This window comes from Arachis ipaensis, chromosome B9, assembly GCF_059453495.1.
Source record: "Arachis ipaensis isolate K30076 ecotype BB chromosome B9, ASM5945349v1, whole genome shotgun sequence".
In the NCBI taxonomy this organism is placed as follows: Eukaryota; Viridiplantae; Streptophyta; class Magnoliopsida; order Fabales; family Fabaceae; genus Arachis; species Arachis ipaensis.
In genome coordinates, this window is record NC_142444.1 from 23,329,543 (window position 1) to 23,352,522 (window position 22,980).

Sequence of the window (22,980 nt, forward strand, 5' to 3'; positions counted from 1 at the left end):
CAAAGAAAAAGCCTAGCCTCCATAGATGCTCTTGTCTTCAAACTATGTTATTGTCGCGATGTTACCGCTGCCATCGAATGCGGTGCGACCGTAAACTAAGGTTCTGTGCCTCCACAAGGGAACATTGTCACTTTGTTTAGCTCCCACTAGCGGAATCTTTGTTTGTGATCAAACTATATCTGGTTCAAGATATTTTACCATCGCCATGTTACCGCCACAATCGAATATGGTGTGGCCATAAAAAAATGTTGTGTGCCTCCACAAGGGAACGTTGTCACTTTGTTTAGCTCCCACTAGTTAAAGCTTTGTTTGTGATCAAACTATATCTGATTTAGTATTTTTAAGATTCGAGGTGAGTTTAATTTTCATGAAAGTATCTGTCTTTTCCTTTTTTCTGTTTAGGGACAACTTATGCTGTTCTAGAATTTGGATTTGAAGACATATATGTCATTGCTATTTTGTGAATAGGTTTGGGATTTTGAAATTAACTCATTAAATTGGCCTAATAAACAATTGGATTACTTTAAATAGGGTTGGATCTTCGAATTATGATCATATTTAATTTATTAACCCGATTTGTGTTTTAGTTTTCGGAAAATTTTAGCTGTTATGAATTATGATAGGTTAGTTAATGTCTTATTGCAAATTATGGTTAACAATTGGAAACATTGTCGTGTAGTTGATGCCATAAGTTCTCTTTATGCATATTTTAGTTTGTTTATTCCTAAGCACGATTTATTTATGTCTTCAGAAATAACCAAATATATTCATTTATGTTTGATTCACCATGTTTGATTGTGCTAGGTATAAAATAATGTCTACATACGAGGATGATGTTAAAAATGATTCTAACAATGAGCTGGGTGATGATTTCAATTATGAACTGAATTCACATGATAATAATAATGACAATGATGATAATGATGATCCATTGGATTTTACTAGCAAGAATGAAGATGATAGTGATGTTAAAAGAATAGCCGATTTAATGGTGGAGGACATTTGGAACCTGGAGTTTAGGACAAAGGATGAAGCTTGCCAACTTTATAATGCATATACTTGTTGACATGGCTTTGTAATGAGGAAGGATGATGTCATTAGAGATAAGAAGGTAAAATAATTTGTAGAAAACTTGTGTGCAATAAAGAGGGGCACAGAAATATGAGGTATCTTGACTTGGAGAACAGATCGAAGGAGGCAAGGTCAATCACGTAAACTAAGTGCCAAACGCGACTTAAGGCTAAGCTTGACTACAACTGTGGTAGATGAAAAGTATCATGTTTTGTCGAATGTCACAATCATAAATTGACTCCTCCCCAATTTACACATCTCGTTCCAACCAATCATCGTCTTACTATAACGGATAAAGTCCAAGTGAAAAATTTTCACCAATTTGGTGTCAAGGCATGTCATATTATGGGATATATTGCATGCCAGAAGGGTGGATATCGTTATTATGTCTTCACACGCAAAGATTTATACAATCATATTGACTGTTATCATAGATCAAAAGTTAAAAATGGAGATGCAAATGCCGCAATCAACTATTCGATTGGCAAGTCAAATAACGATCTTTTGTTCTTTGGAAAATATACATTCACTAGTGATCACAAGCTCGAGCATATATTTTGGGCAGATGGCCAATCAATTGTCGACTATCAATGCTTTGGAGATATTGTTGCTTTTGATTCTACGTACAAGAAAAATAAACACAAGTCGTTGGTCATATTTTTTGGATGCAATCATCATGGGCAGACTATTATCACTACAAGAAAATAGGTCTATTGCCACGCTTTTAAAGCGTGGCGAAAAGCTGAAAAAAGCGTGGCGATAGCTTTTCGCCACGTTTTTTGAGCTACCGCCACGCTTTTGAAAGGGTGACCTATGAAAGGTGGCGGTTGCTCTATCGCCACGCTTTTTTCAGTCTATCGCCACGCTTTTCTTTTGCCACGCTTTTTTACAAATTGGCACTTTTAAAAGCGTGGCTGTAGGTGGGAGATATGGCCACGCTTTAAAGTGTGGCGATAGGGCAGATTTGGCCACGCTTTTAAAGCGTGGCGATAGGACAGATCTGGCCACGCTTTTAAAGCGTGGCAAAAGGAGAGGTATGGCCACGCTTTTAAAACGTGACAATAGGAAGAGATACGGCCACGCTTTTAAAGCGTGGCCATAGTAAGATATACTGCCACGCTTTAAAAGCGTGGCGAATGCCTTGTTAAATTAAAAAAAAATTCTTTTCCTTGCTTGATCTTCATTGCTACACAATATAAATTTTCAATCCTTTTTTATTACCAAACCTACAAATATAGTATGCAATTTTTATTACAAGACATATCAAACAATAATTAGTGACATATATAATTTACTATAATTGTTTTATACATTAAAAAACTAATATTCAAATACAAAATAAATCTCGAGTTCAAATTCCAAAACTAAAAACCGAAGAAAAATACAGAAACAATACAAGTTAGAACTGCTCATAATATATCAAATTACACTAATAGAGATGCTCATCAGCCTAAATACTTGGTAAAAAATCAGAATCAACCTAAAACTGCTCCACTTTGTGCATTAAGCGTTCAAGTTATCCATTCCAATACTAGCCTGCAGCAAAATATCAAGAACAATAAAGCAACAGAAACTAAACTATGCTCACTAATTGGTAAATGCAAATCTAAAAGTACAATAATACGAAACTAAACTATGCTCAAAATACCAAACTAAAAGCAACAGACCTTCTGCAAATTTGATTTAACAAATGTTTCCCCAGATGGAGTTTTGTTCACTGATTCTGGAAGGAGATTAAGTTTTCGAACATCTTCAGGAGTCACCTTAAAAGTTGAGAAAGTACCTGTAAGGAAAGGAGGGAAAAAAAGTTATTGTCAAATTCATGTGCCAAATATTTTCCACATATCATAATAATTGATTAATATTGATGGCGTAAGAAACTATTAAATATTTTCCTTCAGCTGCTAATTTATAATAATTTAAATATTTCAATTTAATTAATTATATTAATATTGATGGCGTAAGAAACTATTAAATATTAATCTCCGGAAATTACTAATTAGTATGGAGTGAATTTATATGACAATTTGGGCTTACATATATAACTAGTGGACAATGGGAAGAAAATGGTGTGTGTCAGGGTGGAAAGAAGAAGCGCACCGAGAAGCAATGAAGAAGGATTAAGAAATGGAGGATGGGAGGGTGAAGAGTGTAGAGCATTGAATAGGGGGTGGACAAATGAATAAAAAGCTGCACTTGAAAGTTGAAACAAATTAAAGAAATTGTGGTACCACATACAAAACGGAACTTCAATAATAACAGCTTCCTCAGATTTCCCTTTCATGCTCTAATCTGCCTCGCAGTCCCATGATTCATTTAATTTGATACCCTTCAAACATTGTGGAATTCATAAAATTATATGATGCTCAAAATTAGAAAACTAATAATAACTTTTTCTTTAATATATGAGAATCACAGATAAAATTAACTAAGAAGGCTGATCTGAAGAAACAATTACCATGTGCTGTTATGTCAACAATGCGCAGGCCCAACGCATCCAACTGACTCCGAAATTGTGAAGTATCAGCTGGTTTCTCAGGCTTCTTGTTCTGTTAAAATATAAATGGCAGGGCATTGATTCTTAGAAGCATTACAAAATCATAGTTGGATTATTTACTTAAACAAGTTGATTGAGGAGGTTACTTAATCAAAAGAACAGAGCATCCAAGCGCACGGGCGCAGACATTCTCATCAGAGCATCCTATGCTTAACCTTCGAAAGCCATTAAGCACCGAAAGATTTGACACATCTTGACAAATACAAACTTGACACTATGGATGTACTTGTTTTAACTTTCTCTTGACAAAACTTTTCACATATTTGTATAAATTTAGAAAATAATCATAATGTAAAAAAATAAAAAATAAAAATAAGTTTTTGAGCTTTTTCCTTCTTTTTGGATTTTGGTAAAAGCTAAACAGGGTAGCTTCTAATTAAAATCAGTTTTCAAGTTTCTTACAAATTTATAAAAAAAATCAAGTTGTAAAATTACTATTTTGAAAATCAGAAACAAACGCACCCCTATATCAGTGGCCAATTATCATAAGTGAAAATAGATGTCATCTCAGCATCTTTATGTGAATTTCACACAGACAATATTTGCTACAAAAACTACAGTAGTAGGAATTATAACCAAAGGGACCAATACCCATTATTAGTAGTATAGATATTCAACATTTCACACAGACACACACATATGGTGTAGCATATTTCATGGTTTTATAACACCAAAATAACATCTTTTTAAGCTTGTGTTAACCATAAGAACCAAAACAAAAGAGGCAACAACTAAACATGACTACTAGAAATTTCTAACAACTATTCCAATGGAGAAAAAAAATTGAAATTTACCCACCTCTCCATTCCATGACATGGGAGACCACCATTGATATGTTCAAATGTCAGTATCTTGCCCACAGCCAGATACTCTAGCACCTACAAAATGAAGTTGATCAAGCATGTACATACACTCTCTTAGCACTAACTTCATATACAAAAATTTAAAAAACAAGCAGCAGCAAACCCTCAATTTCAAACTTCAAATTTGTAATAATTTTATGCAAGTGAAGCATTTCATTGTTAATTAGTTTTTGCTATATTCCATACCATGCACTGTTCATGAAAACAATAAGTTAGTACAAGATGGTCTTAATAAAGTACATATAATAAGAGCTTGAATGAGCAAGAGGAATACCTTGAACATGTGCATTATTGGCGCAAACAGAACCGTGAAGAGCAGAAGATGATAAGTTAATAACTTAGAAAAAACTATGTTTCTTTTATTACGCAGCAGGAACAACAAAAGAAAGAACTAAAAAAGTTTAAGTGCACACCTCAAGAGACAGGATCAAGCAATGTCCTGGCACCAGCTAATCCTCTGCTCCAAAGCAACCAACAGTTAGGAGGACAAATTTCAATTTCACAACCACTGAAAAAAACTTTAATGGGTAGGACTTCAAATTGAAAACAAAGGACTTACCACTCACACGTCTGGATAACTTTTTCAACTTTGCTCGTTGCTGCTAGCTTAGCCTTTTTGCCAGGAAATTCTCTTTTCTCAATAGCTTCAGCATCCCGCTACCACCTCAAAATTAAATTTTTTGAGAAGAAAAGATACATTGTTGGAAAAATAGAATCTTTCACCTCAAAATTAGAATCTTTCACTCTTTCCACCTCAATGACAATGTAACATTTTTTGAGTTGTGAAATGAAGAAAACAATTGGAAATTTAAGGAAGCAACACATAGAATAGATACCTAGTGGAAGAAGTTAGAGAGGAGAGAGAAACTGTCCTTTTATGTTTTTCTTTTTCTTTTTTTTTCTTTTTCCTTTTCCTCCCCTACAGATAACATAAAATCTTAATCCTTAATAAATCTTGTAGTAGTATAAAATAATTTATACCACTCAAATCTTTTATTTAATATGCAAAGAATAGAATCATCAACAGAAGCAATTGTTTATTAAACAGCAGCAGTAAATAGCATGTTTCCCAGGTTCAAGCAAGCAGCAAACAGAATTCATATGACTTAACTAGTTCCACAAACTGAAATCATTGCAGTTCATATAATATGGACCAAGCAACAAGCAGAGCAGCACTCAACAACAACAAACCAAGAAAAATTAATGAAACAGTAACACTTTCACAGCATCTATTTTGGACAATGAAAAAAAATACAATAAACAGCAATCACAAGTCCAGAATTCAACACCAAAACAGCACAATAAACAAGTTCATCCAGGGCAACATTCAGAGGAAATAAAAAATCTAAAATAAAGTGAATTGATAACACTGGACATCGGGCAACCATCATTGTAAAGACTCAAATCAGAAGACATACCCTTACAGATTCATATATATCTTCAAACAACAAGCTAAGATCACACTAACCCGGTTTTGATATCTTTCAATACAATATTTATTAGGTTTCGAGAACTTTAGCTAATCTGTTTATTAGCTAATGAAGCTACCGAATTCATATATACAAAAAAATTTCTTAGGGCAAGAAAAAAAAAGTAGGCTACAGTTTAGGGATTGTAAAAATATATAACAGCTAAAATATCAAAATTCAAAATGCAAGTTTTGAAATCTGAATATCTTCTCACAAATTCCCCAAATTTTCAAATTACGCCAATCACCCGTTCCCCACCAAAACCTCCCCAAATTGTGCACAACACTAAAAAAATTCCTAAAATTATCAAATGCACGAACCAATTTCATATCCGAAAAGCAATGCTGGCGCGAATTGAAACATGAAAGAAAGAGGAGAAGAACCTGAAACAACGCAACGAAAGCAACAATTCCTTCAACAAGGGCAAGACTGACATTGACACCGAGCAAGAGACACGGAAAACAGTTGCTGCCTCCAAGCTCCGACATCTTCCCACATTGTCCCTTGTCGTATTCGCTTTTGGAAGGAATCGGTTGAAAGAGGTGGCGCTGACGCTGACGCTGACGCTGACGCTGACGCTGACGGTAAGGATGCTGGTAACGGCGACGAGGAGACGAGGCGGAGGGGGAGCGGAGGCTAACGGCGCAGCGAGGGTGGTTCTGGTGACGGCAGGGATGTGAGCTCCTCCAGGGGTAGCCAGGGTGAAAGAGTGACTAGGGTGAAAGAGTGAGTTCGATCGCGAAAAGGGTAGCTCGATTAGGGTTGGGGACCGGGTTGAAATCTCTTCATTCATTGGGTTGGGGACCGGGTTGGGGCCGGGTCTGGTTTTTTTTTTTTAAAAAAACCTTTTGGCCACGCTTTTAAAGCGTGCCAAAAGAGGACCAAGATATGGCCACGTTTTGTAAGTGTGGCCGTAATGAAACTCTGTCGCCACGCTTTTAAAACGTCCCTGTTTCTCTCTATGGCCACGCTTTTGAAGCGTGGCAGAAAAAAAACGTGGCCGTTTCTCTAATCAACTGCCACCCTTCAAAAAGCGTGGCCGTTGACCCTTTTCGCCACGTTTTTGAAGCGTGGCAAGAAAAAACGTGGCCAAATCTCTATTCAATCGCCACCCTCACAAAAGCGTGGCCATTGACCACTTTTAGCCACGCTTTTAAAGCGTGGCAAAAAAAAAGCGTGGCCATAGGCCTATTTTCTTGTAGTGTATTTTTGGATGTGGTTTATTATTGGATGAAACGATAGATACCTATAAGTGGTTGTTGGACACCTTTGTTGAATCAAAGTGTAGGAAGCTTCTAAAAGCAGTTATAACAGATGGAGACCTTGCCATGCGAGATACAATAAAGAATGTTGTTCTTAATGCGACTCATCACTTATGCGAATGGAATCTTCAGAGAAATGCATGTGAAAATATAAAGAATCCAAATTTCCTATGGAATTTTAAGGGTCTAATATATGACAACAATGACTGTAGAGATTTTGTTCGGAGATGGGAGGCCATATTGGAAAAGCACAACCTTGTTGGGAATACATGGATGGAAAAAATTTACGAAACTTGAACGATGTAGTCCCATTGTTTCCTACGGAAAAAGTTTTTTGGGTATATTAGAACGAAGTCACAGTATGAAGGTATAAGCTCTTTGATTAGATTTTACGTTAATTGCAAGAATACACTGATCGACTTCATGCATAACCTGGATTGGGCATTAAAGGAATATAGAAACAACGAATTAGTAGCTGACTTTAAATCTCAATGCTCTGAGCCTGTGATGATTACTTCCTTGGAAGTTTACAAAAGATTTGCTTCAAATTGTTTCACTTGCAACATTTTTAAGGAAATACGTAACAAGATTCAGAAGGTTGAGACATTAAATATTAAGTTATTGTCTACGATTGTGGACAAGGTTGAGTTTAGTGTGACTACTCTAGGAGACCCGATGAAAGATCGACGGGTGAAACTCGATAGATGTAATAATCTATTTTCATGATCTTGAAAGTTGTTTGAATCCCGTGGCATTCCTTGTAGCCACATTTTCTGTGCCATGAAGTACGAGAACCTCCTTGACTTTTCAGAGTCTTTGATCTACAAAAGGTAGACTAAGAATGCAAAGAATGATTTTCGTAGTATAAAAATGCATGTGAACGACGACGTTGAGAGGGTCTTAAAGTTTTAAGTTGGTGCATTGGTATCCAATTGCAGCAAGCTCTGTGATCTTGCTTGTAAAAATAATGTTGACTTTGAAGAAGTTCATTTAGAAATTATTAAGCTAATAATTATTTGTTTACAGTCACGTAAACATGACACATCCCCTCTAAATATGAACGTAGAAGGAATTAATGATCCCTTTGTTATTAAATGTAAAGGAGCCCCTTCCCGTGTAGGTTTTCGTGGAGGAAAAAAAGAGCATGCTCTAATTGCCACAGGTATGGCCATTATTACAAGTGATGTCCAGATGATGCACAAGACTAAACAAGCTAACCCTTGCGAGGCAACAAATGAGAATGCATCAGCCAAGGTTGATTTCACTCAACAGAAGAATGGCTTTGAGGTTTGTTCATAATATTCGTATAATATTTTCATCAAGGGTTGTGTTTGTTTTACAATGATATTTAAATCTAAAATCATATAAGGGTTTCTTCAGTGTTTGATTTTCTAACGCCCACATTAGCAATTGTTCCTAAGTAACCCCTTACTTTTCTTTCTCTATATAAACTGGTAAATAATCGTGATTATTTTTGAAATTGAAATGGGTGATTGATAAGCAAAAGAGTAATCTTAAAAGAAAATGATAGTACAAACGTGACCTAGCATGAGATTTTTTTGAACTTTCGTATTAAACCAAGAATAAAGAATGAATATCTGATAGTAAGAAGATAGACATTGTGGCAACCTGAAGGTGACAATGAAAAAATCATTATGAACTAACCATTTTTCCATAAATATATACATATGCTGGTAATATATAGTATAGTAATAGGATTACTGATAAATTGTTTTAAAACTCTAAAAATTACTTTTATTAACATATGCAAATCTGGCAACACATATAAGAATTCAAGAAAATGTAGAAAAATAGAATACTAGATTAGGTTCATTCACTAATTGGAAAGTAGAGAGACACTACATTCATCTGGTTAGGTTCATGCACTAATGGGCTATTCTTTTCAATGAAAACACTGACACACAGAGGATACTAAACCCTACACAATTCATCATAACATATACTATTTAATAGCAACCCTAATAACTCTAACTCTAAATGAAATCATGCTTCAATCTTCAGTTAGGTCTATATGTAAACTTGGTTGGACTGTTGCCTTCCTCATTCCTAATTTGAGTTACTCTTCCTCATACTAAACACCTTCGTCTTAGGCAATGTTTGAAAAGATGCTCTAGGTAGTTGGTGAGAATATGTAGCTGCAACAGGTAGGAGATACTGGGAGAATGCAGAAGCAAGAGGTAAGACAACTTGAAAAGATCCAGGAGGTGCTATAATAGGAGCCTCAGAATCTGCAACACTAGTAACTATGGTCAGAGCTTGAGAGTATGCAATAACAACTACGGGAGGTGGGTGATAAGATGCAACAACAGGTGTGGTGGAGAGTGGTTGTGAAGATGCAGCAGCAGTAGTTGTTGGTGGTTGAAAGATGCTATAGCCGCCCTTCCTCAACCCCTTCCTCTGTCCTTGTCTATTCCAACATGTTTTCCTTTCTCAGATCTACAAATATTTACATCAGATCTGTTGACATATATATCACCAACAACATCTCTATTAATAGGAGCAGCATCACTTCCATTTGTAGCAGCAGCAACTCCATTAAGAGGAGCAACATCATCTCCATTTACAATAGCAGTAACAATAGCAGCATTAGACTCTGAAAAAGATATGCAACAAGTATAACACAAAATATTTCAACTAAAACATAAACCAGTCAATAACATCATGTATTGTCAAAACAATTATCACATTTAAAATTCAAATATTTCATCTATTACAGTGACTAGTCAATAAGAAGCAATGATTACCTATCACTATTGGGTTGGGACAATGTCTTCTATAATTATGTCCATATTGTCCATAGCTTCAATTGACACAAAATTCTTATCATTTGAAGTTATCTCAACACCATTACCTTTCCTATATCCATCAACAACATACACCAAGCAATGCTTAGCAGTTTGTGACATTAATAATCTACCCATTCTCATAGAATCTCCATCATTTATCAATTCTCTAAGACCTGAGTTCAATTGACAATCTGGTTCATAGTACCATATCTTGATATAACCTTTGTACTCTTACTTCTTCAGCTCACTAACTATTTCTTGCAAACTCTATTCATCGAGCTCAAAATACAAGTTTTCCAACACCCTTTCTCTTAAATACTCTAGACCGTGTTTTGTATCATGAAACTTTTCACCGTGATGTAGGTCTATAGTGAAATCCGAATCTCACTTCACTACACCAAAACAAAAGAAAAAAAAACATATAAATACCTTTTGAAAGCTAGAAAACCCCCAATGTTACAGGCATTTTCAATAACATACTATCCATCCTATCACTACAATAACAATGAGGAGAACAGATTCATAAATCAACCTCTGTCATAATATTTCAACATTTCAAGTTCAACCTCTGTCATATTCTAATCAAATTCATAAATCAAACAACAATAAAATTAACAGAAATAGCATCAATACTTCAACTATTAAAAATTAATATAGAATATTAGAATAACTGAAAAAAATTTACATGTTGACTGTTGTTGCAGCGGCAGAATCGAGCAATGTAGTGTAGGCAGCAACACTCATGGAAGAGAGGCGAGGGAGGGATGGAGGCGCGACACAGCAAGACGCAAGCACTTCCCGGAAAGCACAGCTGCAACAAAAGAGACAAGACACGAGTAGTGTAGCACACTAAGCGTTGGGTGCAATGATGGTGGACGAACAGAATACAAGGCAGAAGGAGCAAGACCCCTGGCGACGAGCACGCAAGGATGACGAACAGAGGAGACGCAACGAGACAGCAACATGCGGTGGGTCCAACAGGAGCTCACGTAGAAGTGAGGACTATGATTGTGTGAGTATGGGAAAATGACAAGGGTTCTTTTAAAATTTTCGAAATATGGAGGTGTTCTCGATTAGAGCTCCTATTTTAATGGTAAGAATATTTGTTTTTTTTTAATAGAATATTATGTTATATATATATATATATATAAGAATTTAATTAAAAAAATATAGAGACTAAATTAAAAAATTGGTAAAATTATAAGGATCTATAGTGTAATTAAACCGTGTATTTATAATACGAATTTAATTTTGATGTACTAATAGTGTAAAATATTTTATACAATTATATAATTACATTTGTCTTTTTAGATGACTATTTATACAATATTTTTATTATTGTGATATTACATAATTGAATACATATGTAAAATTATTTTACATTGATAATATATCAAAAATTATATTATTGATAGATAGACACCCATTAACTAAAAATAAAAAATTAAAAATAAAAAATACTCTCAAAAAAATTAAGTTATATGCTTTATTTAAAGAATTTTATTAGAACACTTATAAAAATAAAAATATAATTTTAGTTTACACTTAGTATATAACAATGGACGAAATAATCATCCAAGTATTTAATTAATTAATTTTTGTAATTATTTTAAAAATTTAATTTTAATACACTAATAATATAAAATAATTTTATACGTACATTTAATTATGTAATATTATATTAATAAAAATAATTATTTTTTACCTTAATCGTATAAATAATCGTTAAAAAAATAGATGTGATTGTACCTGTATAATTAAATTCAATGCATAAAAAATAAAGTCATTATTTTAAATCAAACTAAATCCTGATAGAAGTTGGAATAGAAATATGATTGAGTCAATTTTTTCAGTTGATATATGTAATAAAATTTTTTCAATTAAACCAACAGAGGAGGAGGATGAAGTTAATTGGTGCTGGACAAAATCTGGTATATATGAAGTTGGGTCAGAATACAAAATTGCTTATTGATTCTTTCATTCTCCTACTTCATTGAGGCCCCAGAACATATAGAACAACAGAGTCTGGAATAGCATTTGGGAATTGAAATTACCTCATAAAATTAAGGTTTTTCTATAGAAAAGTCTTCATGAAAAGCTTCCGGTGTTGCAACAAGTTCACAGCCGTTCGCATCTACTCCTGCCACTTGTCCAAGATGCATGTTGAAAGCTGAATCAATTTCTCATGCTTTGTTCCAATGCCCCCTGTCTTCAATAATATGGAGTCTAAGTTTAATAACCCCTGACCTATGGATAAGAGAAGAAGAGACCTTTTTCAATTGGTGGCAACGAGTCTTATCCTGAGCAGCGGCTCAATTCGATGGTAGACAAAATACCCTCCTCATAGCGGCGCTGTGTTGAAGCACTTGGAAAGCGAGGAATCGGTGTGCTTTTGAGAAGGTAATAAACCCGGCACCAGAGATAGTGAAAGAAGCCAGCAATTTAGTGCGTGAACTCGTAAGTCATACCTGATAGATGCTGCTAATTTTCTTTACTCTTACTTTACTCTTTTCTAAGCTCTTAGTCTTTCAGTTAAAGTTAGTGATAAATAAAAATACCCAATTCTTTTGTACTTCCTTATGAAAACACTTTTATTTTATATTAATAAAATAATATTTATCTTTAAAAAAAAATGGTTCATGGTTGTGCGGTTTTTTTATTTCTTACAAGGCACCCTTCGTAGTGGTCAATGGTCATATCATATCTACCATTACCAATATCACGTTCGCGAGACTTCGTCTACGGTTCGCATTCGCCAAACCCTCTTCTCAGTTCTCATCCGGATCTTCAAGCCCTGCCACTGCTGCCACGCTGATTCTGGTATTATACCCCTTTTATATCTTCATTTTCAATCTAAATTCATTATAGAATGATTAATTTCCGTAATTCAGTTAACTAGTTCATAGAGAATCGATTTTTTTTGTTTGTTTGTTCTGTTGGCCACTTTGATTGATGCAATTTATTGAACGCTCCACCTCTTACGCTAAATTTACGCTGAATTCTCTTGATCATGTGCGTGTATTATTGTGTTTATTAAAGCCAAATCTGGTGACATAAGGTTTTTCAAAACTAAAAGATAATTGGGGAAAAGTGAATTATGTTTTTGGTTGTCTGGTTCCATGATAGAGTTTCTTAATTTTTTGCTAAGGCAAACTTTATTTTGCAGAATGTTTGGTAAGCCTAAAAAAAGCTGTACAAGCTAATAATTTGGTGTATAAAATTGAAAAGGTGTATAAGGTTAAGGGATAATGTGTGTTTTTGTGTATGCTTATCTTTATGCCGTAATTTTCATTGCTTTGGTTCATGTTCTAGTAGTCATTGTAGTGTTTGTCTTCATTGGAAGTATAATGTGTGTCAGCATTTATGATTTGTTGTGAGCTATATAGTTTGGGAGGCCATTACAAATGGGGCTGTAAATTTCTTGATGAAGAACTGAAATGATAATTTCCGAATTGTTCACCCAATTATGAGTTGTGCCAAAATGGCTTGCATTAGATGCCTCTTCTCTTTTTATTTGTTTTGTGCATTATTTTTCTACAATTCCGTTGAAACAAATATGCTTTCAGATTGATTATTGCTCAGCATGTTTTGAATATACCGCTTTTATGTGATTAAATATTTACATAGACCCAAATTTGTAACTTGCAGAATTAACAAGCTTGAAGGAAATGTCTGGTCCTAGGATTGCTCATGCTACCTTGAAGGGACCGAGTGTTGTGAAGGAGATAATAATCGGAATAACACTTGGATTAGCTGCTGGTAGTGTCTGGAAGATGCATCACTGGAATGAACAGAGAAAAGTCAGGGCCTTTTACGATTTACTGGAAAAAGGTGAGATTAGTGTTGTTGCAGAGGAAGAATGAAAAGTTCTTGTGTTGTGCCTATGCCTTGTGTTGTATAATCTTTTTTCCCTTCTATATTCCATTGGCTCGTTGTAGATGGGCTGACTTATTGTAGATTCAAAAGAATAAATTTCATACACTGTTTTGGTACTTATGGACTATGTTTGCTTGTAGAAATTTCAGGAAGCTGTAAATTGTTTTGTGCTTGAGTTATATTTCTTGTTGCTGCACAAAATATGGATGTCTTTGCTCTTATTTTTCTTCAATGTAGACTCTGCTGACCTTTTTAAAGAGTAAATCAAATTCTCTTGAAGTATGCAGGATTTAACATCATACATTTGGTTGCATTGGAATTGTTCATGACATAAATAGGTGTTTTCGCCTTTTTGGTTAACGACTTAATGTCTTGTGTCATATCCAAGAAATCAAATATACAAAACCATAAGCATAATATTAGTAGTGTAAAAGGTAAATAAAGAAATAAAATTGCTAAGCAGTGTGTAGGTGATATAAATAGGTATCTCATTTATGTACCTACCAGATAAATTGCATAGATGAAGATACTTAGTAGATGAGTGGACTCACTAGTGTCACTGGACTTAGATATCATTAGGAATGAGTGCATTAGAGAGTTGTAATAACATCAACTGTAGAGATGGAAAGATCTTGTCTTGGACAATATTAATGTTTTCGTAGATGAGCTATCGACGCTCCATTTAAGAGAATGGATAAGATGGATGGGTATTGTTGCTAGAGGTAGGGGAAGAACTAAGAAAACCTTAGAGGAAATTATCAAGAGGTTTAAATATATATGGTTTATGATTGGGCACTATTGTATCATTTGATGTATGTAACCAATCTCACCTAGTGGATATATAAATAAATCTCTTGCCCAAATGTATGATATTGGTTGTTGGTTTCCAAGCACAAAAAATGGAAGAAAGAGAAAAACTTAGGCTTTTTTATTGAGCTCTTCACCGTCCTAAAGTCCTAATACCATACCAAGTTTCTCTCAGTTTGACTTTAATTCTCCCTTTTCCTCTCATGCATATACTCTCCCATTATCATTACATGTTTATTATAATTTTCTCCTCCAGACCGGCAACCGTTAAATACTATCTATTTATATTCCCTCTTTCCCCGCTGCTCTCATGCATTTTTTTGCTGATATGTGGGTTCCTATATGATGTCAGAATACCAAGGTATATAAACTGTAAACCAGCTTTGGTTATCTTTCTATGTAAAAAGGATATCTGGCTGCTAGCAGTAGGAAATTGTTTTCTCTGTAAAAGGGTATTGCATTTATCCAAATTATGTTTGTCTAACAACTTTGAGGGCAATATTCCATGCTAGAATTTGGATCCTGGGGTTGTCATAGTAAAGCCATTCATAAGTCTGTATTTAGTTCGATTAGTGCGGTTTAGGAGTTTGATCCTTCTGCTGTTCCATTTTTTCTGATGAGATGTAGAATTTGTAAGAGAAGGTTAAGTAGTTTTGAATGAAGAGCTGTGCTAAAAGATATAATAAATTATTCAGGGTTAATAGTTAAATTTGTCCCTGAAAGATTACCGATTTTTCAAATTAGTTTTCAAATGATTTTTTTAGTCATATTAGTCCTTGAAAAATAAAACGTAAGCCAAATTAGTCTTTCCATTAGTTAGATGATGATGTGTCACGTTAAGTGCCACGTGACACCAGATGATTGGTTGACGTGTCAGGATAATGACACCTAGCACGTCACGTGTCACTTGACATGTTAAAACGATATTTATAATCAATAATAATTTGATAAATTCATTTAAATAAAAAATTTCACTATAAAAAAACTTACAATTTAAAAATATAAAACTTTAAAATACAAATGATAAAATAATTTAATTATTTTTATTGTTTTATGTAAAGAGAATTTTATTTATTAAAGTCTAAAAATAATATTAAAATTAGTACTATAAAAAATATTTTAAATTTAATATTATAAAAAAAATAAAAAAATTATATAAGGACTAATTTGATTAATTTTTAAAATTTTAGAGATGAAAAAGACTTATGTTTGGATTTTCAAGGACAATTTTGATTATAAATATCTTTTTTACATGTTAAGTGACACGTGACATGCTAGGTGTCATTGACTTGACACGTCAACTAATCTAGTGACACGTGGTATTTAACGTGACATGTCATCATGCCACGTGGCACTTAACGTAACACTGACACGTCAACTAATCATCTGGTGACACATGACATTTAACGTGACATGTCATCATGCCACGTGACATGTCATCATGCCACGTGACATGTCATCATGCCACATGGTACTTAACGTGATACGTCATCATCTAACTAACGGAAGAACTAATTTGGCTTACGTTTTATCTTTCAAGGGCTAATATGACTAAAAATTATTTGAGGACTAATTTAAAAAATTGGTAATTTTTAGGAATGAATTTGACTATTAATTCATAAATTATTCATGACCCTTCAAATACTAAAGTTAAATTTAAAGATGCAGCGTACATTTTCTGCATATTCGCTTATTTTTAGCAGGGATTAGATTTCTCCAAAAGTTATTGGTCATTTAAGCCTAGTTATTTATTTTATTTTGTAGTTGCGGAGTGTGACTTTTGGAGTTAAATGAACGATAACTTTTGCATTTTGTAAGGTATTAGAGTTCGAACATGTGCTTTTTCAATCTCCCAGAAGTTGCAAAAGTAGTTTGATCCACATCCACTTAGAATAGTACATTAATGAATGGACGTGTTATAAATTATAACTAGTACTATGCAAGGCTAGTTCTTCAATGGTCATATAATGATTGGAGTTACACGCTCCCTCGATTTTGATAGTAAAATTTTGATGGATGGTTTGGAATAGACATTGTTCTCAGTGCTTGGAATCAAGATTACGAAAACTAGACCAGATATCAAGGAAAAGTATTTTTTTTAAGTGAGGAGATGTAACTTCTATCACGTGTAAATTTCATTTTGATTCAAGGGTGATTAGATCATATACTTTCTCATTGCCAATTTTTTCAATTTAAAGGAGTTTGATCAGGATATCAAATTACTTAGGCTATAGAAACCAAAAAAAAAAAAAAAACTACTTAGGCTATTGAGTGAGATATATTATACCTGATAAGATATAAAAATACTATTAACAAAAGATAATATATCTTTGGATAAATATCCATCTCATAAAAAGGATTACGAAACTTTCAAGAAAAAAAATATTCATTTTGTCTTTTGATAATTAACTTTGTGAGATTGGTTAGTTTCTTTATCAATGATCTTTTTTTAAAATATGTTTATGTGACACATTAGTTACTAATATATCCTCTATTTAATTTTTATAAGTAAAAATAATTTAAAAATTACTAATATTTCTTAGTTTTACATAATAATTTTAGTCAATATATTTGAAAAAAATAACCAAAAAAATTAAAAAAAAAAAAACTAATAATTACCTCTTAAAAGACGAGACTCAATAAAATGAATTTGTTAATCCTAGTTAACTCTTAACACTAGTTAACTCTTAACCGATGAATCAACAGTTTAACATGCTATTTAAGCTTATTTCATTAATACAAAGAGAAAATATTGATAGAGGGATTAACCAATCTCACATAAATAAAGTTCAAGGGCCGGAAAGGGTACCTTGTTTTATTGAGAATTTCGTTGTCTTTCGAGATAATTGTCAAAGACTGTTTAAGATTTTTTTTTCTCTGTATCCTATTGTCATAAATATATGCTAGTGTGGCACCCTACCTCCAATTAGGGTTGGCAGGAGCACCCGAACCTGTGGGTACCCGAACCGCTTCTACCTAGTCGGAGTGGGTAATGACCCGACCTGGTGTACGGCGGGTTTTGTTCGGGGCGAGCGGGATCGGGTTTAAGGTGAACCCGCCCCGGGGTATATATATATACACTCTTAAGAATTAGGATTTTCCTCATATCCTCATACCCCCAGTTAGTCCAACTCTAGCAGAGAACCAAAGTCGTCATCTTTTCCACAGCCAAGCTCAGTTCTAGTCGTCACTCGCCATCACAGTTCTGGTCGTTGTCACTGTGCTGTCGAGCCTGTCGCCGTCACTGTGCTACCAAGCCTGTCGTTGTCGCTGTGCTGCCGAATCCTTTGCCGAGTCGCCGTCGCTGCGCTGTCGGGCCCGTCGCTGTCTATCCTCTAAACGTTGAAGCTTCCTGTGTCGCTGTCTTTCTCCTCTGTTTCTTTGTCTGTGGTAAGTTCCTTCCATCTCTCTCTCACATTATGAATGTGTGAATCTGCACTTTACTGAATGTTTGAATATGAATATGCAATTTGTGAATTTGTGTTTCAATTTTGTTTATATATGTACAATTTATGACTCAATTTTACATGTAATCTGCATTCAATTTTGTGTTTATATATGTGCTTCAATTTATATCTGAATTTGAATATGCACTTTACTTATGTGCATATTTGTATTGCAGAATGTTCTGAATCTGTACTTCATTTATGTGCATGCCCTTATTGCATAATGTTCATTTTTTATGTTTCATTTTAAATCATTATCAGTTTTGGGTTCTAATTGCTGATGTTGGAATGTTGCAAAAGTTTATATATGTTGATTAAAAATAAGGGCTTTTGTGATTTTATTTAGTTTATATATGTGTAATGAGTCTAAGTGTTTGTTTGGGCGTTATTATCTTGATAAAAAAAAAGATCTTTTTTTCAATTAAAAAAAAGATCTTTTTTTATTATTTAGCGTATTTGGCAAATTTCTAGTAGTAAAAGTAAAAACACTAGAAAAAATAAAAAAAAAAACATCTTTTTTGAGAAGCTGTAATTTACATATATTTTTAAAAGATCTTTTTTCTTTAAAAAAAAGATGTTTTTCATGTAATAAATAAACAAAAAAGTATTTTTATATTGTTATACCTAAACATAATTGATAAATAAAAAGATATTTTTGTATGAGATATCCAAACATAAAATTACTTTTACTTTTCTATAAGATCTTTTAAAAAAAGATAACTCGAAAAAAGATCTTTTCTTAGAAGTTCACCCAAACAAGCCCTAATTGCTATATTGTAATGGTTTGTTCATTTTTTTTTTCAATAAGTGCTTTATATATGGTTTGCTTAATTTTTTTAGTTTTTACAATTTTTTTAGTATAGGTCATTTAAGATTATTTCATGACTAGTAATGCTAGAGAAGACACACAAAATAACCGTGTTGCTCCTAATTAAGTTTTTAATTGTTATCTTTTTTTTTTATTTTTAGGTTTAAATTTTGACTTTCAAACTATTAATGATGATAAAGAGTTGGAAAATGATCAAAAATTAGATTGAAGACTTATTCCTATTTAATAATTTTTTTTATTATGGTGTTAAATTTATAGAGATCAAACACTAGTTTTTATTTTAATTTCATATTATTGGACATGGTATGAATTTTATGTTTGGATTTTAATTTACGTATGAATTTAAATTTTTATCTTAATTTATGTATAAATATGTAAATTTAAAATTGTTATTTAATTGTGATAGTGATGATAAGAATGGGACGGATATCCATAGAGACGAATTAAAATATAAGATTCTACTACTAAATGGGCAAATGATTCGATGGTCCTAGAACGTTTGGACATTAAATGGTCTCATAACAAAACATGTTTTTTAAATTTTTTAATAACGGCTAAATAGTTCTTATTTAATTTTAATTATAAATTAATCTTTTATATATTATTTAATTATAAAATCTATTTTTTATTTTATAAATTATTATTTTATTATTCATCTATCTATTTATTAATAATAAAAAATTAAAACAATAACAAATTAGATCTTCTATTAATCGTAATAAATATTTTGCAATCTTAATCGATCATAATTTTATCATTGATCCGTTACATACGTATTGGATTGAAAAAATCGTGTTTGTTAGAAATTCAACTGATTGGATACACAAATTGAATTTTGCAAGGCATGTTCAATCGATTGGTCATATTACCCAATCGATTTAAGTCTTCAAAGCAATATAGATTTTCACAATTCAATTGTGTTACCCAATCGGTTGAATTGTGCAATGCGTTATATGTTATGCTTCTTATCTTCAATTTTTAAGTTTTTATTTTGATTTAGATACTCTAATCTTATCTTTTCTTTAATATTAAGATTATAAATGGGTGAATAATCTGTTAACAATTACTCAATCCTACCATTAGAATCATTTATCAATCTGATTGATTATCAATTTTTTCATTGTTTTTGTTCATTGTTTATCCATCTACTTAATATCCAATTTTTTTTGTTTATCCATCTCTTTAATATCCAATATTTGTTCATCATTAATGGATAATCACGGCGATAGAGATTCAATGGATTTTTTCACTGTAGTGTTTAGAAAACAATCCATTGTTTTGATTACAAAATCGAGATTAGTCTCTAATTTTGCAATTCTTTGTTTCGATTCTTTATTCATGCAATTGATTGTGTAATAAAAAAATATTTTTTTATCTTTTAGTAATGATTTTTTTCTGAAATAAAATAAAACAAAAATATTATTTTCCAAAACCCAATTTTTCAACTTTAATTTTTCAAATACGAATTTTTTTTATACAGAGTAAGGCGAACTTCACTTCAAATTCTAAAATAAATGGCTCAAATTATTAATCTTCACAATAGACAATGGCAACCATTATAGGAGTACATAAGAGTACACATGAATAAGTCTTATTTTTATTGGAAAAATAATGATTTTTTTAATTTATAATGAAAAAAATTCTTGTTAAATACGGTTTATTACCGTGTAACTATGTATTTTTCAAATCGCTTTGATGATTTAAATAGATTGAATAAAGAAACCCCACATGCCGTGGAAAATTCAATCGATTGTGTATCAATTCTAATCGATTGAAGTTTAAGAAACCTGAATTTCAATCGATTGGTTTGTGCATCTAATCGATTGAATTTCTAACAAACACGATTTTCCCAATCCAATATATATGTAACGGATCAAAATATTTATTACGATTAATGGAAGATCTAATTTGTTATTGTTTTAGTTTTTTATTATTAATAAACATGATAGATGAATGATAAAATAATAATTAATAAAATAAAAAATATATTTTATAATTAAATAATATATAAAAAATTAATTTATAATTAAAATTAAATAAAGACTATTTAACAGTTATTAAAAAACTTAAAAAATATATTTTTGTCATAGAACAATTTAATGATCCAAACGTTATGGACCATCTAATCTAATGACTTGTAAATACAGATGAGACCAGTAATATAAAAATTGAAAAAGGAGAGAATAAAGTTGAATAGAATAAAAATTGGCTCCTTATCGCCCTACTGCCAACCTTACCTCCAGTCTCTTAAAGCCTTCGTAACTATACTCCCTACGTTATGAATATCATTATCATCCTTTCATCCCATCTTGATCATCACGCTTACCTTTCCTTCATACGCTACAAAAATAGAATTAAAGTTTATTTTAGATGTGAAGGATAAAATGTTTATTACATTTAACTTTTTTTTTTCTTTCAAATGACTTACAAGTGCTTTATTTTATTTTGGACGTTTTCTTTCAAATGACTTACAAGTGCTTTATTTTATTTTGGACGTTTGCCTAATTTATTCGGAACTAAAAATAAAATGAAAGAGAAACTTAGTCTTTTTCACAAAAATAATGATAACTTTTCTTTAAAATTTTTAACACATTAAAACGATTAATAATTTAAAGAATAAATGACAATTTGTATCTAAAAAGATGAAAACGCTGATATATATATTTACATTAAATCGAAATTAAATTTATATTAATGTAAAATATTTTTCGTGTACAAAAGTACTTTATCTTTAGAGGATTAGAGTACCACGTAAGATACTTTTATCACACGAAAGACATTTTGTGTGAATACAAATTTAGTTTCAATTTGATATGAGTACATATGTCAATATTTTAATCTCTAATGGATACAAATAATCATTTATTTATAATTTAAAACTTTTTAATTAATGAAAATATTCATGCAGTCAAACAAAAAAAAGCTCATGATTTAATTTCAGTCACCCACCATGTTGTCACTTGTCAGTCATGTCCTAAATCTACCGCAAATTAGTAAACCCCACAAATGATAGATGAGAACAACTTAGCTAGGTTATATGCTATATGGAATAATCTCATCGTTTATCATGCTTCAATACAAACAATTAATTAAGAGTAGATGGTATCTGTTCAACTCATGCGTGTAACAGAAACTTAAAAACAATTACATAAAAATATTGATATAATTCTTTATTTATATCTTGAGCCTAACGGACTCGGAAATGAAACCGCCCTCATCATCAGTTATCATAGGTGCGGCACTCATCAGTCTCTGGGTTATCCTTGCAGTAGTTCTCAAGCGGGTCCGATTCTTTCTTCTTGTCCCTCGCATGGCTCGCCGCGGCGCTCAGCTCCTCTACCTCATCCCAAGCCGCCGCACACTCGTTGCTTGCCGGGTTATCAGTGCATGCTTCCTCGGCATCCTTTATGCTCTTCTCTACCTTCTCCGATATCTTATCCGGGGCCGCATGAAGCGGTCGGACCGAAGATGGCCTGCCCGATCCGGTTAAACAGGGCCACCTTTGGTTGAGCCTGAATACAGGTGAGAACTTGATAGTTTGAGCCTTTTGAGGGATCTCTACTCCCTTGGCAATTACTCTAGCAGGACTTGAGAGGGTTACAGTAGAAATTGTCGCCATTTTTTCTCTGGTTTCTTTTGTTCTTCTTTCTTGTTATTTGTTGAGATATTTAAGTAGCGCCTATTAAGGGTTTTTGGTCGTTACAAAGGAAGATGAGGTTTAATGAGCGAAATAGGGTGTAAGGGGATTAATATATAAGTGAGGATGCTGAGGATTCGTGAACACATGTTTCTTATCCAGTTTGATCTAATTGTTACCTTCCACGCCAAGTACACGTTAGATTTTTTTTTCATTTTCTTTTATGATGAGAAAGATATTTTTTCTTGGGAAAACAAATGATATTTCTAGATCTTTGTTTTTACATGATATTTAATTTGTATGCGAGTTGCAACTTGAATTTGGCTATCTAACAAGAATAATGGTATATGATTACA

General features: G+C 32.7%; 3 protein-coding genes across 3 annotated transcripts; 2 read left to right on the forward strand and 1 right to left on the reverse strand.

The window, feature by feature from the left end:
• The first annotated feature begins 1,416 nt into the window (after positions 1–1,416).
• Positions 1,417–1,779, forward strand: LOC107615214 (protein FAR1-RELATED SEQUENCE 4-like). The gene has a single exon (XM_016317313.1). It carries the CDS (start codon positions 1,417–1,419, stop codon positions 1,777–1,779), a length of 363 nt encoding a protein of 120 aa, XP_016172799.1.
• A 10,886-nt stretch (positions 1,780–12,665) lies between these two features.
• On the forward strand, positions 12,666–14,187 carry LOC107619675 (uncharacterized). Its single transcript, XM_016321972.3, has 2 exons — positions 12,666–12,849; positions 13,678–14,187. Exons 1-2 carry the CDS (start codon positions 12,669–12,671, stop codon positions 13,890–13,892), a joined length of 396 nt encoding a protein of 131 aa, XP_016177458.1. The 5' UTR covers positions 12,666–12,668; the 3' UTR covers positions 13,893–14,187.
• Positions 14,188–22,032: 7,845 nt separating this feature from the next.
• On the reverse strand, positions 22,033–22,718 carry LOC107619334 (calvin cycle protein CP12-1, chloroplastic). Its single transcript, XM_016321589.3, has one exon. It carries the CDS (start codon positions 22,604–22,606, stop codon positions 22,208–22,210), a length of 399 nt encoding a protein of 132 aa, XP_016177075.1. The 5' UTR covers positions 22,607–22,718; the 3' UTR covers positions 22,033–22,207.
• Between the last annotated feature and the right edge of the window lie 262 nt (positions 22,719–22,980).